The 15,805-nt window shown below is 38.6% G+C and overlaps 2 protein-coding genes across 3 annotated transcripts; both read right to left on the bottom strand.

The window, feature by feature from the left end:
• Positions 1–1,749: 1,749 nt before the first annotated feature.
• Positions 1,750–8,944, bottom strand: LOC121879660 (AP-3 complex subunit mu-1-like). Its single transcript, XM_042386347.1, has 11 exons — positions 8,756–8,944; positions 7,900–8,084; positions 7,534–7,646; positions 7,107–7,228; positions 5,059–5,218; positions 4,331–4,444; positions 3,882–4,061; positions 3,540–3,698; positions 3,116–3,166; positions 2,653–2,802; positions 1,750–2,271 (listed from the first exon to the last, which is right to left on the bottom strand). The coding sequence occupies exons 1-10, from the start codon at positions 8,788–8,790 to the stop codon at positions 2,668–2,670; spliced, it is 1,254 nt and encodes a 417-aa protein (XP_042242281.1). The 5' UTR covers positions 8,791–8,944; the 3' UTR covers positions 1,750–2,271; positions 2,653–2,667.
• Positions 8,945–11,072: 2,128 nt separating this feature from the next.
• Positions 11,073–15,611, bottom strand: LOC121879777 (matrix-remodeling-associated protein 7-like). 2 transcript variants are annotated; one of them, XM_042386560.1, is made up of 4 exons: positions 15,245–15,611; positions 14,367–14,600; positions 12,599–12,723; positions 11,073–12,222 (listed from the first exon to the last, which is right to left on the bottom strand). In XM_042386560.1, exons 1-4 carry the CDS (start codon positions 15,278–15,280, stop codon positions 12,108–12,110), a joined length of 510 nt encoding a protein of 169 aa, XP_042242494.1. In that variant the 5' UTR covers positions 15,281–15,611; the 3' UTR covers positions 11,073–12,107. The 2 variants fall into 2 exon arrangements, with proteins under 2 accessions (XP_042242494.1, XP_042242493.1); XM_042386559.1 differs by having other exon boundaries at positions 14,367–14,612.
• Positions 15,612–15,805: the final 194 nt, after the last annotated feature.

The raw sequence follows: 15,805 nt of genomic DNA on the forward strand, positions 1-15,805 counted from the left end.
GGTTTATTTTGGGGTCATTAGGAGATAATAACACAGGATGATTATGTCTGGCATGAGTGGTGAGGCTAGTAGTCAACAAGGTTGTTGTCCGTGCCAGACACCCCCCCCCCCAAACCCCAGATACAACATGAACTCAGTGTTGTAGTCACAGAAAATGGGAAACTGCCAGATTGGTGACTTGGCCCTTGTTGCACTAGACACCTCACATTGATTTTTATTCATACAAAACTTTGTAATGCAAAAAATTACAATATACTTTAATCAATTGCTTTCTTTGAACTAATAGCCTCAGAAAGTATGTGTTCAGTAGTTACCAAACAATCATTTGAATAGAACTTAAAGGTCACCTGCAGATTAGACAACACAAGATATTTTCACCTGATAATTATGCTACACCCTAAAGCTGCCTGTTGGGTTGGGTCGGGTTGGGTTATGGTTGTTAATGTTAAGTTAGCATTTGTTATCTGTTTGGTTAGATTAAGTTAGGTTAGGTAAGGTCATCATTAAGGTGTTTAATCATCAAGTGAAAAATGCCGGGGTGTTTAATCTTCAAGTAATCCTAATTTAAGCTTCAAAAAATCCTCACAACATGCACAACTAAGCTTCACACAACACGAGTAAAACTTAAGCAACAACGGAATGATTCATGGACCATATTTATGCTGGAACTCAAATTTGCCAAAATATTAATACACGGGTAAACCTCGATAAAGGAAGGGGATATGTTCCTGAAAAAAACCCATCGCTAAGTGAAATATCGTAGACCGTGACCATTAAAACATGGGGCTCAATGGGATACGTTATCAGCCAGTCCCCAAATACATATGTATTACTGACCAAAAAATTCCTACACTTATAAAATCAACAGAAAACAATTAAACAAGACTCACCACATGATAAAGAACAAGCCTAAGGGTACTCTTGTAGATGGAGTGGAGACGTCACTCCCACACAGCCTCTGGGGGAGTCTCATGCTGCTGCTTCACCTCAGAGACTCAGTTGTCTTGGATGCCTTGGCCTTCCCAGACATTTTCAGAGGTACACTGCTCACATCATTATCCCAACAACAGAGGTGAAGCACTTTAGTCACCAAATACACAAACTATCACTTCACACTCACCATAACACAGTTCAATATACGTGTTAGTGCTGTCCTCTCACTATAAGAAAAAACACCGATAATAAGTACCGTACATACAGCAAACGACGCTGAACGATGATCATGGAGCGACCCGATGACGAGGTGGGGCAATCGACAAAGAACAAGTGCAGGACTGTAGTGCGTGGGTTGGCCGTGTGGTGGCATGCAGGTACATATTACCGCAGCAGGAGGTGCATTACGGTACCTATGGTGGTGTATAGGGTTAGATATTGTTTCCTTATAAAATGTCACTGACTTGACAAGAATCCAGGGGGCGCTGGTGGTAGAGTGGTACCGCTCTTGCCTTCGCAAGCGAGATGTCATGGGTTCGATTCCCGGGCCAGTGGAAGTTGTTTGGACATACTTCCTAGTCCCCATTAGTCCATGTTCACCTAGCAGTAAAGTAGGTACCTGGTGTGAATCGAAAGTTGCAAATTCGTATTCAGAGACAAGTTGTTGGAGCTTCCAATAACTTGATGACATAAAACCATTGCCTCCTCAGGCTTCTATGCCCTTGACTCTTCAGGCTTCTACACCCTTAACTCATGAGACATAAAGGCAAGCATGAACTTAGCATGCTTCCCTGTTGGGCATTGTAAACGCTTCTGCTCTTTACCTTACACAAGGATATAGTGAAGTGCCCCCCCCCCCAAAAAAAAAATGCTGGAATCCTTGCAAGGTAGCAATTAACTTGAGTATACACAACCCTTAGTTTGCCCAAGAGATAAACAAAAATATTATCCACCAATCTATATTTGATGGATAACGTTAAAGCGATTTATTTTATCGTATTTAGCGGGATGGTCTTAATTCACGACCATCGTTAAAGCGGAATATCGGTGAACAAGACATCGTTTATCGAGGTTTACCTGTACAGTATATGAACAAATATTATCAGATCTCAAGTTTATAATTTGGTTATGACTCTCCACTCCATTATATTATATTTAAGTGAGAAACTAAAGACTCTCAGTTGGTGAACCATCTCCCAGTAAACCTTTCATATATAAATTCTCAACACCAACAGAGAAATATACAAATCTGTTTTCCTTTTTCTTCCTCAAAGTTGTGACAATTTATCTTCTTTTCGATGGATCGCGTGAAGATTACCTCCCAGCTTATTACAGGACCTAGTAGGGTTAGGTTAGGTTAGGACAGGTATGGTTAGCATAAGATTAGTTTAGTGTTAGGTTAGGTTTTGTAAGGTTAGCAATAGGTTAGGTCAGCAATAGGTTAGGTCAGCAATAGGTTAAGTTGGCAATAGGTTAAGTTAGCAATAGGTTAGGTTAGCAATAGGTTAAGTTAGCAATAGGTTAAGTTAGCAATAGGTTAAGTTAGCAATAGGTTAAGTTAGCAATAGATTAAGTTAGCAATAGGTTAAGTTAGCAATAGGTTATTTTGCATTAGGTTAGGTTAGCAATAGGTTAAGTTAACATCAATCTTAATATGAATAAACTGGTAAACCGAGGGTGGGGGAGGGGGAGCTAAACTTCATGTCACCCATTCCTTACAATATCGCAAGACATCTATGTGCGAACTTGGAAGCGCCCCGCCTTAGTGATGTACTTGACTCCTTTAAATGGCTTGTACTTCTCTCCGTAGATGTCTAAACGGTTCACCTTCAGCCCCGACAGTGCCAGCTGGGTGACTGTAAACTGTACCTGTGCGGATTAAGAACACGATAATGAACTACTACCTGTAATTAGTGAGCTCTAAATTAGGTCGTTATTACCACCGATTCAGGAGACATTTATCGATACAAGTGCGGAAAATGGCTGTAAAAAATGGTAATGGTTGGTGATGATGATATTGGTAGTGACGGTGGTGGTAGTGGTGGTGGTGGTTGACCTCTATATACTTGCACTGTTAACATAATAATTTTACTGAATAAATACCTATATATATCTATCTATCTATCAATCAATCAATCTATCTTCTATCAATTGATCTAACTATCTATCAATCTATACTCACGTTTATAGTAGGATTACTTTCTGGTGGGGGACAGCCAGTTTGTACGCTGATCTGTACGACAAATAAAGAATTGAATTATTTCACATTACACTCCACCTCTCTCTCTCTCTCTCCTTAACTTAACTTAACCCTAATTTAATCTAACTTTAAGATTAATCTCACCTAATAGTAACCTAACCTAACCTAACCTCTATCATTTTAACACTAACCTAATCTGACATTAACCTGACCCCCCCCCCTCCCCCTGGTAGGATTAGAGTATTTATTATTCACTTTAATATGGGATTCTTTTTTTTAATGCCCAATGGCTTAATTCAGCTTAGAGGGATTCCCAGTTCACAATAAAGGGGTTTAAAAAACAAATTAAAAAAGTGGGAGTATGGGGGGGGGGCACAGACAGACAAACACACACACTACAACTTACATTTCCACGCATGTTGGGGAGTTTGGTGGGGTCGATGCGTCCCAAATCCCAACGCAAGACCTTGGACACGGGGTCAAACGTGTATTTGCCCTGGGATATAGTTAGGGTACAGTTCAACACACATTTGGGCATCGGCACCTCCAGTACAACTCCCTCTACCTGTGCAAGTAAATCAAGAGGTGAATTTACACGATTTACGAGTATTATAAATTTGTAAATGTGGCCAGTCATTATACATTAAAAAAGTTATTCAGTGTTCTATAGAGAAAATGAAAAGTTAATTTATTTATATGCAGATATATAACTAGTTTGTCTCACACACACACACACACAGTCACCTACCGACCGCCCCATAGTTTGTTTGGGTCCCACAGTGATGTCCAGCCTTCCGCCCCCAACATCTCGGAAGGAAATATTATGCCTTATGTAGACGGGAATCGCCACCACAGACTGGGAGCCGATGTGGTAGGAGAGGAGCCGCGAGTTGCCGTCTGGAGGCACAAAAGACAACACCCGCTCCGACTGTGGGGTATAAACGGAACACGTTCAGTCATCACTGATACACGATCAGTCATCACCGATTAATGACGCAGGTACGGTACAATAGTTCATTAGGACCTGAGCAATTTATCTCCTGAACTATCTGTCAGAGAGAGAGAGAGAGAGAGAGAGAGAGAGAGACAGAGAGACAGAGAGAGAGAGAGAGAGAGAGAGACAAAAACACTTCACGTATAGTATATGTAAGTACAGTATGCTAAGCAAAACAACAACAAAAACATCCCGTGACTCACCTCCCAACGCTTCAGTCTCACGCACGGGTGGAAACTGACGTCATCAAACAGCCGCGGGTTAATGAAGGTCAGCGTAAGGTCCGGCATCCCTGTTAGCTTTATACAACAGTCAATCTGGGAACATTGAGAAAAAATATTAATATTACTCATCATATATTGTAGAGAGGGAATAATATGGACATGGGGACATATTTACCTCCTATATTAACACAAAGGGACATATATACCTCATATATTAACACAAAGGGACATATATACCTCCTATATTAACACAGAGGGACATATTTACCTCCTATATTAACACAGAGGGACATATATACCTCCTACATTAACACAAAGGGACATATTTACCTCCTATATTAACACAGAGAGGAATATGGACATGGGGACATACAGTATTTACCTACACCACTTCTTCAGTGGCAACTCGCATCCACCTTCAGCTCAATAACACTGGTCTAGTTTATTAAGTGATAATTTCACCTCGTTTAAAATATTGATGACAGATCAAAACCAACACAGGTTACATCCCTGGTACTCAGATGATGCCAGTTAACTGGTCTAAAACAGTCAGGTCTTGGTCTAAATCAGTCAGGTCACAGGTCTAAAACAGTCAGGTCTTGGTTTAGAACAGTCAGCTCTTGGTTTAGAACAGTCACCCCTGTCTCAAATAGCAAATTAACCGTCGATATCTCTACTTTACCCAGACAGTGAAGCACCGTACTCACATAGCCTTGTATCTCTGCCGCGACTGTTGCACCGGATTTATCAATGATGGCGTCCACTTCCTCCGTCACGTCAAAGTAAGCCTCATTGTTGGTGTACTTGACACCCGAACGCCTCCAGGGTACGTTACTCAGCTGGCCGGTCGGTAACGTGGCGCTCACACTGACGGGGAAGGAAGAGAAAGTACCATACACCGTTAGTTTATTGTAACACCGTAACACATCTCCACACACACTGTACTACCCACTGTCACACACACACACACACACACACACACTCTATGAATAAATGTATTACTTATTCATTTGACCCCAAGCTTATTTCATCTGATGATTAAGCAACCTCATTTAAACTGGTAGGGTTAGGTTAGGTTAATCATCAGGTAAATTAAGCTTGTCAACAAACACTGTTTATGTAGATTAACTTAATTACTGTACTGTAGAGCTAATGCACATCAACTAAGCTTACATATGTTATGTTACTACAGATCAACTAAGCTTATACAATACAGTATTACCCTTCTATACTGAACTTCACTATACCCTGTACAGTATACTGATCTTTCTCCTATACTGTACAACACCCAGATTGTACAGTCAGTTTCCAGTATCCTGAGTCATGACATTTTACACAGTCTTGCATGATGATTATTTATTGTTTATTATAATTAAGCCTTTGTATGTTAATTAATAAAAGCATTTGAACTATTTCCATTACCTCAGATATACACACCATCATTATCCTGGCAGTCACAACATGAGTCTAAATTTATCTATTAGTCAATCACATCTAAAGTAATGTACTGTACTGGCGAACGAAACCATCACAGTAAATAAAGTGATGTTAAACAATATAAGGCTTTGTTTACAAAGATGGACAGCCGACCAACCAGCAGCTAGGGAAGGAGCTGGTTATGTAATACAGAACGACTTTTTGTGCAATATGACTGCTCGCTAATTACTCCAGTCTAGAGATACTACTATACTGTATATGTTACCTTCATACACACGAACCAACAGTCACCATCTACTGTCTGTTCAACAAATTAACCACAAATCAATTGACCGTGTCAACTACATATGAATTACTGCAGTTTATGTACGTCATCATCAGTATGGTTTAAGCTATAGCCTATTATCTGGGCTTCTACGCCACCGTCCAAATCAAATAAAACTTACCGATATTCTCTGTTGTTTACAAGAGAAAAAAGAAACAATTAGCAATATTTTCTTCTTATCCTGTAATAAAACAAATTAAATCTAGTCTTCTAATTCTTGAAAGTATTTAAATATTTTTTTAATATCTTTCCTCGTCAAACGTTTTAGTGTTGGATGCTGCGAGCGAAACACAGACCTCAAACAAGGGGAGGGGTGTGGGGCTAAGAGTGAAACTGGTGCAGGACAAGTGTACAAAGTGACAGTAAAGTGTTAAGATGACAACAGTTAGAAACATCCACACATACTTGTTAACACACACAGTCAGATTAAGTGAAACCATTATTAAATCCTTGACAACCAAAAAAAAAAAAAACAACTATTGAAAAAATAATAAGATAATAAATTACGGCAACAATAGATAAAGAAACAGCCACTTGATATGGATCTTTGATGACCCAGTGGTTAGTTCCTCTCCATACCACCACAGCTTAATTCACCTGATGATTAAGCACCCTAATATTACCTGAGGGAGTTAGGTTATATAAGGTTAGGTTAGATTAGAGTGGGTTACGTTAAATCAGGTTAGGTTTTGTTGGGTTAGGTTAGGTTTTGTTAACATTAGGTGATCCTGTGACAAACGGTAATATCAATAATACCTTTGCTTGGCTTACTGGGATGGTCTGAATATTACTTAACCACCAGGTAGTGTTAAGGTGTTTAATCATCAGGTGAGATAATCTTGGGGTCTAAGCTTACTACACTTCAACACCTGCCTGCATAACATACAGTGAAACCTCTATTTAATGAACTAAATAGAGATGAAAGTCCATTATATCGAGGTTTCACTGTACCAAAAAAAAATCAATTATTCAGAAAATCAAATAAGAACTGACTTGGATTTGCCGGTGACAGTGTTGGCGATGGTACGCAGGATGTTGGGAGGCTTGATGAGTTCCTTCAAGATGTTGCTCTCAGTTGCCAAGGGGAAGCCATTATCCAACATCTCGTCCAGGAGCTGTGGGGGCCAACGTACAGTACTGTTATATCGACCACAAAAACCCACATTTCGTTTCTTATTTCTCCAGCTGTCCTCTTAGCTCTGAACTAGACCTCTTACACACCCACCTCACCATTCTCATTTCTATTAGTCTACTGAAGTTACCCTCTGCTTACGTTTCACTGCCACACATCACACTTATATCTTCCTAGTCACTCAAGAGGGAAAGTCCTTAGGCTGTCAATAAAGCCAAACAGCTACTTAAACTTCCACCAACCACTCCTGATTTTTTGCAACACAACAGCTGACCTGACCTGACCCACCTCGTACACCACCACATAGTGCTCCTTGATGATGGTCTCAGTACACTCCCCAAAATAGTCCTCGAACGTGTCAACAACCCGGTGCAGAAATTCGATGACAAACAGTGGAGGAACTGCAAAGATACAGCATGTGTTAAGAGGATTCTAAACGTGATGATTGAACACCCTAATGCTACCTTCGTTAGGTTAAGTTATATTTGGTTAGGTTAAGTTATATTTTGTTGGATTAGGTTAGGTTATATTTGGCTAGATTAGGTTAACATTACAATCTTAATGTTAAATAATCTGGAGACTAATATCCAAGTGCTCTCAGTCAGTCAAAGACTAGAGACGACTCACTGAGCTTAATACTGAACTGAGCGTTACCTTCAGTCATACAGACAGCGATGAAGAAGAGGTTACTACGCAGCACACTGATGAGGTAGTGGTGAGGTGTGGTGATGACGGGGGGGATGTCCTCATTGTTGTTGGCTTTCCTCTGAGCATCGAAGAAATAGTCGCAGATGGACCGAGGGATGACGCTCTTCCAGTGTTTCTCCATAAACACGTCCCTGTAATAGTATACAAGACGAGCACATTGTATACACCAAGTCTTAATGACCCAATGTTTAAGGTGTACAAGTTGTCACAGTGGGAAGGGATCATAACATAAGATTTTTTTTTTTACCATTATCAATAGGATTCTTTTTAGTTACGAATTGGCAATAGTTTAGTTAGGTTTGGTTAGGTTAGGTTAGTAGGGTAATAGTTGTAGTAGTGTTTATCCCAATTTTTCCACAACCAACATTAACACAAGCAATAAATAACAATATAATCCTTTATATATAATACACGAAATTAATATTAAACTAACATGGCTGTAACCCTTTGTACTGATGAATAAACATTTTAACTGACTCCATCTGTATTGGAATTTAATTAATGAAGGCGACTGTAACTTGTGTATATTTATGTACGAGTTGACATGTTCAGCCGGGTCACTCTCCTTAAATTAAACTGTATTCCCTCATATTTACTAATCACTAATCTCACACTACCAATCACTAATCTCACAATACACGTCACCAATCACACACTATTAATCAACAATCAATTACAATAAAATTCATCCAATAACTTGATGGTAAATTTGCGTGTACTGTATAACACACCGAGTCAGTCTCCCTCAAGCGGGTCTCCGTGACAAACAACAAAACACATTAAATCCTCTTTTATATCTTACCCAGACGAGTTGATGATAAAGAGGCTGTGAATCATGGTGCCTCAGATACAAGAGAAGCTGTAGAGAGAGTAACTGAGGTAAAATTACACAGCAACTGACAGTAAAATCAAGCTGTCGACGCCATCTATGGCTCTTGGACAATGTTACCATTGTACCTCGAACACCTGAGGTTTAATAATTATCTACTCTGTCATTTAAACTTACCAAATTTATTTAAAATAATTTTAATTGTAATTTTCTATATTTTTTTCTCTTGATTTGGTTTTATCAGTTGTAAAGTCTGTTTTAAAGGAAAATATTATTGTAGGGGTAAATTTTTAACATTGTTTACCTTTCTGATGACAGGTCGTGTTTACAAGGTGTCCGATTTTCATTCTGAAACTTTAGATTTTCAAATTTTCTTAATATTAAACAATAAAAACACAAAAAATGTATATTAATATTCTGATTTTCCTCAAATTTAATTAAATAAATACTTTATTAAAAATATATGAGTTATACGAAAATTTACAGTAAACGAAGTCAAGATAGAGTATTCGGACGACTTCTAAAAATAAATACATAAAAAAATCAATATTTATCTCTTTAATATAAAACAGTTGTAGTAATGTTAAACACTTACCTGTAGCTGAGCGATAACTCCTACATGTTACTGTTCATGACTTTAAATTGTTATTAGGTAGACAGATGGGTAGACAGACAGACATAGATAGATAGATAGATACCCTGTAGACAAATAGACATAGATAGATAGATAGATAGATAGACAGGTAGATAGACAGACAGATAGACAGAAAGATAGATCGGTAAACAGATAGACATACACAGATAGATATATAGACAGATAGATACTATATAGACACACAGATAGAATTACAAAGATAGATAAACAGGTAGACAGACAGAGATAGATAGACAAATAGATACAGGTAGACAGACAGAGATAGATAGACAAATAGATACAGGTAGACAGATAGATAGATAGATAGGTAGACAGACAGACAGACAGATAGATATAGATAGATAGACAGATAGAAAGATAAGTAGACAGACAGACTGACAGATATATAGACAGGTAGACAGACAGATAGATAGATAGGTAGGTAGACAGGTAAATGGCCATAAAGGTCTTATTGTAACTATATCTTGCGCTAGTCAGGCCGCACCTCCATTATGCGGTTCAGTTCTGGTGCAGCGAAGAATGACTAAAATGATTCCGGGACTTAGAAAACCTTCCATATCAGGATAGGTTAAAGAAACTAAACTTGTATTCCCTAGAAAGACGAAGAGTGCGGGGAGATATGATAGAAGTATTTAAGTGGGTGAAAGAAATCAATAAAGGGGATATAGATAAAGTTCTTATAATATCCGAGCAGGATAGGACTCGTAGCAACGGATTTAAGTTGGATAAGTTTAGGTTTAGGAGAGAGATAGGAAGGAACTGGTTCACAAATAGGGTGGTAGACGAGTGGAACAAGCTTAGCAACTTTGTAGTAAGTGCTGGAATGCTGGAAAGTTTGAAAAGGAGCCTAGATAGATTCATGGATGATAGAGAGTGGTAGTAACTCTCGACAGGAGCTGCCATGCACAGGCCAACCGGCTATTGCAGACTCCTTATTTTCTTATAAGTAGACAGACATGGACAAACATATAGACAGACAGACAGACATATAGATAGAGATAAATAGATAAGAGACAGACAGATAGACAGATAAGCTCAGTCATGACAGTATTGGCCAGGAAGTCGACCAATCACCGAACATGTTAAGTCGTGGCAGACAGTGGGGGACCCGAGAGGGAGTGACGTCATGAGAATAACACCAACGTTCTTGACATCAGAGCTACAGTACACATTGCTGTCATTATTATTATGTATTTAATGGCCATTTTCTATGCTTGTGGGGGTTTATAGCTGGTCCCTGATGACAGCTCTACAATTGCTGAATTCTGTCATTTCTTACAGCCTCTCCACATGTTATTCTTGACTTACCTCTAGTTCTTCTCTCCTCCACATGTAGGTTCAATCCACCTCTTGATCCAATTGTTCTCATAACATTCTCTCCACATGCCTGAATCATCTCCTCTGCCTCTACACAACTTGACCAATACTCTCAATACCCAGCTGTCCCCTGAGCTGTGAACTGGACCTCACACTGTTCCACTATTTCTGTAATATTTTGAGATTAGTTAAGGAATAGTAATCAGAGATGTGACCGATCGCCCAATCAGCTAACGAGCCGATCAGTGGTGAAGAGGATAAAGGTAAATAAATGCTTCCCTATTCAAGATTAGTTAAATTAGGTTTTGAAAAGTCATCTTAATTCAGTGTTTAATTTTAATATATAGGATTATTTAGGAACATACTTTTTTTATCATACAAAAAAAAACAACTCACAGGGTGTCTCAGAAATATGTATACATGCTGCCTTAATGATTTCCATGGTCATACAACAAGCTATACAGGGTGTCTCATAAGTGGTGCACCATACTTTACAGGGTGTCTCATAAGTGGTGCACCATACTTTACAGGGTGTCTCATAAGTGGTGCACCATACTTTACAGGGTGTCTCAAATATGCTACACCTTAAGACACACTGATGGTCACCTCATTTTCATCATTCTTTTGGGGGTGAATGTATCAGAACAACAACAGCGACCGATAAATTCACTCAAGAGGAAAGAAAGTCATAAGCCACAACTCCTAACCTAATCAAAACCAACCTAACCTATCTAACCCAAACATAACCCAACCAAACATAAACTAAACCAATCCAACTTAACCTAACCAATACCCCAGAAGGAGCACAGCGTCACATATAATAAAATCAGCACGTCATTTCTGGTTAGGTCAGGTCATGTGTTGTTTGGCTTGGTTATGTTAGGTTAGATTAAGATGGGATGGGTTAGGTTGGGTTTGGTAAGGCTGGGTTTGGCTAAGCTGGGTTTGGCTAGGCTGGGTTCAGTTAGATTCTGTTTATTTAGGTCAGGTTAGGTTAGGTTTGGCTAGGGTGAATTAGGTTAGGTTAGGTCTCGGCCAAATATCAACCAAACTGATCTATCAAGTCAACAATACACTACAGTAAATATTATTCTTACAGTAATTATGTGCACAATACAATATGTGTGTTTATATATAGTACAAGTATATAAATATAGATAAATTTCTAAATTAACGTGCATAAGACACTACACACACGATATATTCACCAGGAACACTTAAGAGGTTAACATATGGCATAATGAACAAAATAATTATCAAAATGGTTCATCTTTAAGTGATGATACAAGTCACTCCTCTCACTGTCTAGGTATAGGCCGGGCTACACCTCTCCCTTGTGTGTTGTGTCGCGTCTTAACCACAATATAACTTCATTTGGTCCTTGATGTCGTCTATTGTAGTCTGGCCAAATTTATCCTCTTGATCCTGCATCATTTTGAAGATGGCCGCCAGCTGCTCAGTCTGTGCCCTGTGTGTGTGTGTGTCGTGGTAATATTTATCACAGTATTACACAATTATACTCTTCTCTATAATTATATCTACATTATTAATTAATTTCTAATATAAAATATATATCTGCCAGTGATACACAACAATATTTTAACTCATAGGAACACTGACAAACAAAGATACAGTATAGGTCATCATAAGAGTAGATTCTAATTGCCTAGATATTTCTTCCCTGACTATGCAATCATATATTCGTTAATTTGTTACTTAAGAAAACGAGAAATGTTCAGCTCTGTGTGTGAAGCAAAACTGTACTGGTAGGCCTACAATAAAGTGAAAATGAACAGCGTGAGGGTCAGTCAGTACCTGTGTAAAACCGGTCTCCATATACTTACTCCCTCTCTGCCTGCCTCTGTTCGTCGGTCATCTGGCTCTCAACAGTCCTCTCTAGGGCCCGACGCTCCACCTTCTTCACCTCCCCCGTCAGCTGGTGGTTCAGGCCGTACACTTCCTCCACACTCTAGACAAGGAGGAGAGAACATATGGTTGGTGGCTCGCCTATTTAACCTCTCTTACTCTTTGTTTATTTATCTATCATTCTATCTCTCTATCTATCAATCTATCTCCGTCTCTCTCTCTCACCAACAACAACACCCCCCCACAGTGCTGCCGGGTGCTCCAACCACGGGATAATCCAGCCTGACGACCGCCTCCATTAACCAATCAATACCTTCCACCTCTACACCCTAATTACATACAGGAAACCAATAATGTAGCTTGATCATTATTGGTTGGTGAGTGGTTTAGGTTAGGTTTAGGTTAGGTTAGGTTTAGGTTAGGTTAGATTTAGGTTAGGTTTAAGTTAGGGATTGATGAACTACAGTAAAAAAAGAAGTAATAATGATTTTATGTTTGAGAGAGAGAGAGAGAGAGAGAGAGAATCAATTCAGCCTTTCATCTTGTGTCAGGTTCAATAGATCAATAACACAAAATCACAACAGGCAATTTTGGGTCTTGGCTCCCCTGTTCATAGAGGCTGGAATACTACATTAATATCCTCTACAGTATTGCCATAATAACCAATGAGAATTATGGGTATCGGGAGTTTCCAACGATATCGACCAATGGGAATTTTTTATAACGCGGTTTTGGAGTGTCACTGATATTAATTTACATTTATTATTATTGTTATTTTGTATTTATTTACTTTTTTACTTTGGTGGGGTGAAATGGGAATGGGAAATATTATGATGGGAAATGGCTGTAAAATGGTGATGGTGGTGATGACAACACTGTCACTTATATCACCCCGAAGAAATAAGGTACTGCCAAACACCTCAACAGGAAACCCAACAGGAAAAGCTTAGATTAGGTTAGTTAGATTAGGTTAGGTAAGTTAATTAGATTAGGTTAGTTAGATTAGGTTAGGTAAGTTAATTAGATTAGGTTAGTTAGATTAGGTTAGGTAAGTTAATTAGATTAAGTTAGTTAGATTAGGTTAGGTAAGTTAATTAGATTAGGTTAGTTAGATTAGGTTAGGTAAGTAATTAGATTAGGTTAGTTAGATTAGGTTAGGTAAGTTAATTAGATTAGGTTAGTTAGATTAGGTAACTACAGAGACGACACTTTTAAAATCCTATTCACCTGAACGAGACAAACTTTATTCACCATAAAGGATCCTAATGTAAATGTTCCCTTTTCTAAAACCTAACCTAACCCTTGACCCGAATAGTTCCATTTACACACGACACCGGGCCTGTAGTTATGACCCAAGCTCGACCACTGATTCGTAGACTAACCCCTATAGCAGTTGTGAGAAAGGTGATTGATGGGAAAGAGTGGATTTGATGGGGAGGAGGGAAACAGAGGGAAATAGAGGGAAACAGAAGGAAATAATAGAGGGAAATAGAGGGAAACAGAAGGAAATAATAGAGGGAAACAGAGGGAAATAATAGAGGGAAACAGAGGGAAATAGAGGAAAACATGCTTTGATCTTTCCTTTATATCCCTATTATATCCAGTTGCGGGAATCCTACATACAGTAATAAGTAAAGTAGAGTAAATTAAAGTAAAGTAAATTAAGTAAAGTAAAGTAAGTAAACTTGAGTAAATTAAAGTAGAGTAAATTGAGTAAACTAGAGTAAATTAGAGACAATAATTCACCTTCTCTTCCTTCCCCTCATCTGGTTCCTCGTGTTCTGACTCTTGGTCCGAATTCACCTCCTGGACGTCCTGTAATTTCGTCCTCTCGCTCTCGTCTTCGTGGCCGAGGTCGAGGTCGTCGCCCGAGGACCACGTCATCCACGATGCCACGACCAGTGCCATCGACAGTGCCACGGACGCCAGGAAGATAAACGAAGTGTTATTCCAAGACACTTCCAAAGACTCCCACCAGGCCTGAAAGATGATCTGCTTATAGTACACATAACTGCATTGATTGGTGTCGAATTAGCTTAGACTCGAGGAGCATTTGGTTAGGTTAGGTAGATTAGATTAAGGTAAGTTTGGCTTGGGGTTAGGTTAAGTTTTTTTTTTTGGGGGGGGCCTTATTTTTAATCATATTTTTTTCTGTATTTTGTATTATTTTATCTATATTTTTATTATTTTATCTATTATTATTATTATGTAAACTGTATTTTTATTATTTTTAATCATATTTGTATTATTTTTAATCGTATTTTTATTATCTTAAATATTTTCAAAGGAGTTTCGCGAATTTGTTGGTTTTAAGGCACAGAACATAAGTCATATTGAGTACCATGAAAATTATTATAAATACAGTAAATTTGCAACCAAAGAATCACCTAACCTAACCAACCTAACCTAACCTAACCTTCCGGAATTCTGTGGTTGATATTTTCTGCAATATTACCACAAATATAGAGTAACTTTGCAGAATGATGTAAAGTGATTGTTAGTTGCATATTACTAGTCATCATCGTCATCAATAAGGGCAGTAGTCATCAATAAGGGCAGTAGTCATCAATAAGGGCAGTAGTCATCAATAAGGGCAGTAATCATCAATAAGGGCAGTAACTCACCTCCCACGTCTGTGAGTTTGTGTAGCCTCCTCCCATGATGACTCTCTCTCACACTGGTCACCGATGTCACTTTTGCACCAGCTGAATGACGTCAATTATACTACGAGATGAGAAACACCGTGAACATGACATCACACGAAGACAAGTACCCCCACAATTAGTTGATTTAACAGTGGATAACTAAACTACGATGGTACAAACTTATCTTTAAAAGCTTTGAATAATGATCCCTTTACCGCCGGCCATGACACACATCTCTATGGGGTAAGTTCGCAGGTGTTTTGACGGGTTATAAGGTAGTTATGGAGAGAAAGAGAGACATGTCTCCTCCCTCCCTGGCGACACTAGACTGACCTGTTGTTATTGTGCAAGACTAGCCATGTTATGAATGATAACACGAACGACACCCCCTTCACATGCCTAAATTATTTATTTCTTCTAGAAAAACAAGTTTATTAAGTCGATCTTAGTAAATGTATAACTATTTAAGGCTTTATATTAGCCAATTAAATATGATCGTGGTCGTAAATTATCCAAATCATTTTAATAATGGGAGACGTG

This window comes from Homarus americanus, unplaced genomic scaffold, assembly GCF_018991925.1.
Source record: "Homarus americanus isolate GMGI-L3 unplaced genomic scaffold, GMGI_Hamer_2.0 scaffold42643, whole genome shotgun sequence".
Classification (NCBI taxonomy): Eukaryota; Metazoa; Arthropoda; class Malacostraca; order Decapoda; family Nephropidae; genus Homarus; species Homarus americanus.

Coding starts and splice junctions, on each gene's coding strand:
- LOC121879660 (XM_042386347.1), bottom strand. CDS start 8,790: ATGATTCACAGCCTCTTTATCATCAACTCGTCTGG. Junction 4,062..4,330: donor TGAGACTGAAGCGTTGGGAG/GTGAGTCACGGG, acceptor TATACCCCACAG/TCGGAGCGGGTGTTGTCTTT. Junction 2,803..3,115: donor AAAGTAATCCTACTATAAAC/GTGAGTATAGAT, acceptor TAATCCGCACAG/GTACAGTTTACAGTCACCCA.
- LOC121879777 (XM_042386559.1), bottom strand. CDS start 15,280: ATGGGAGGAGGCTACACAAACTCACAGACGTGGGAG. Junction 14,613..15,244: donor CAAACTCACAGACGTGGGAG/GTGAGTTACTGC, acceptor TACTATAAGCAG/ATCATCTTTCAGGCCTGGTG. Junction 12,223..12,598: donor CAGAGGCAGGCAGAGAGGGA/GTAAGTATATGG, acceptor ACACACACACAG/GGCACAGACTGAGCAGCTGG.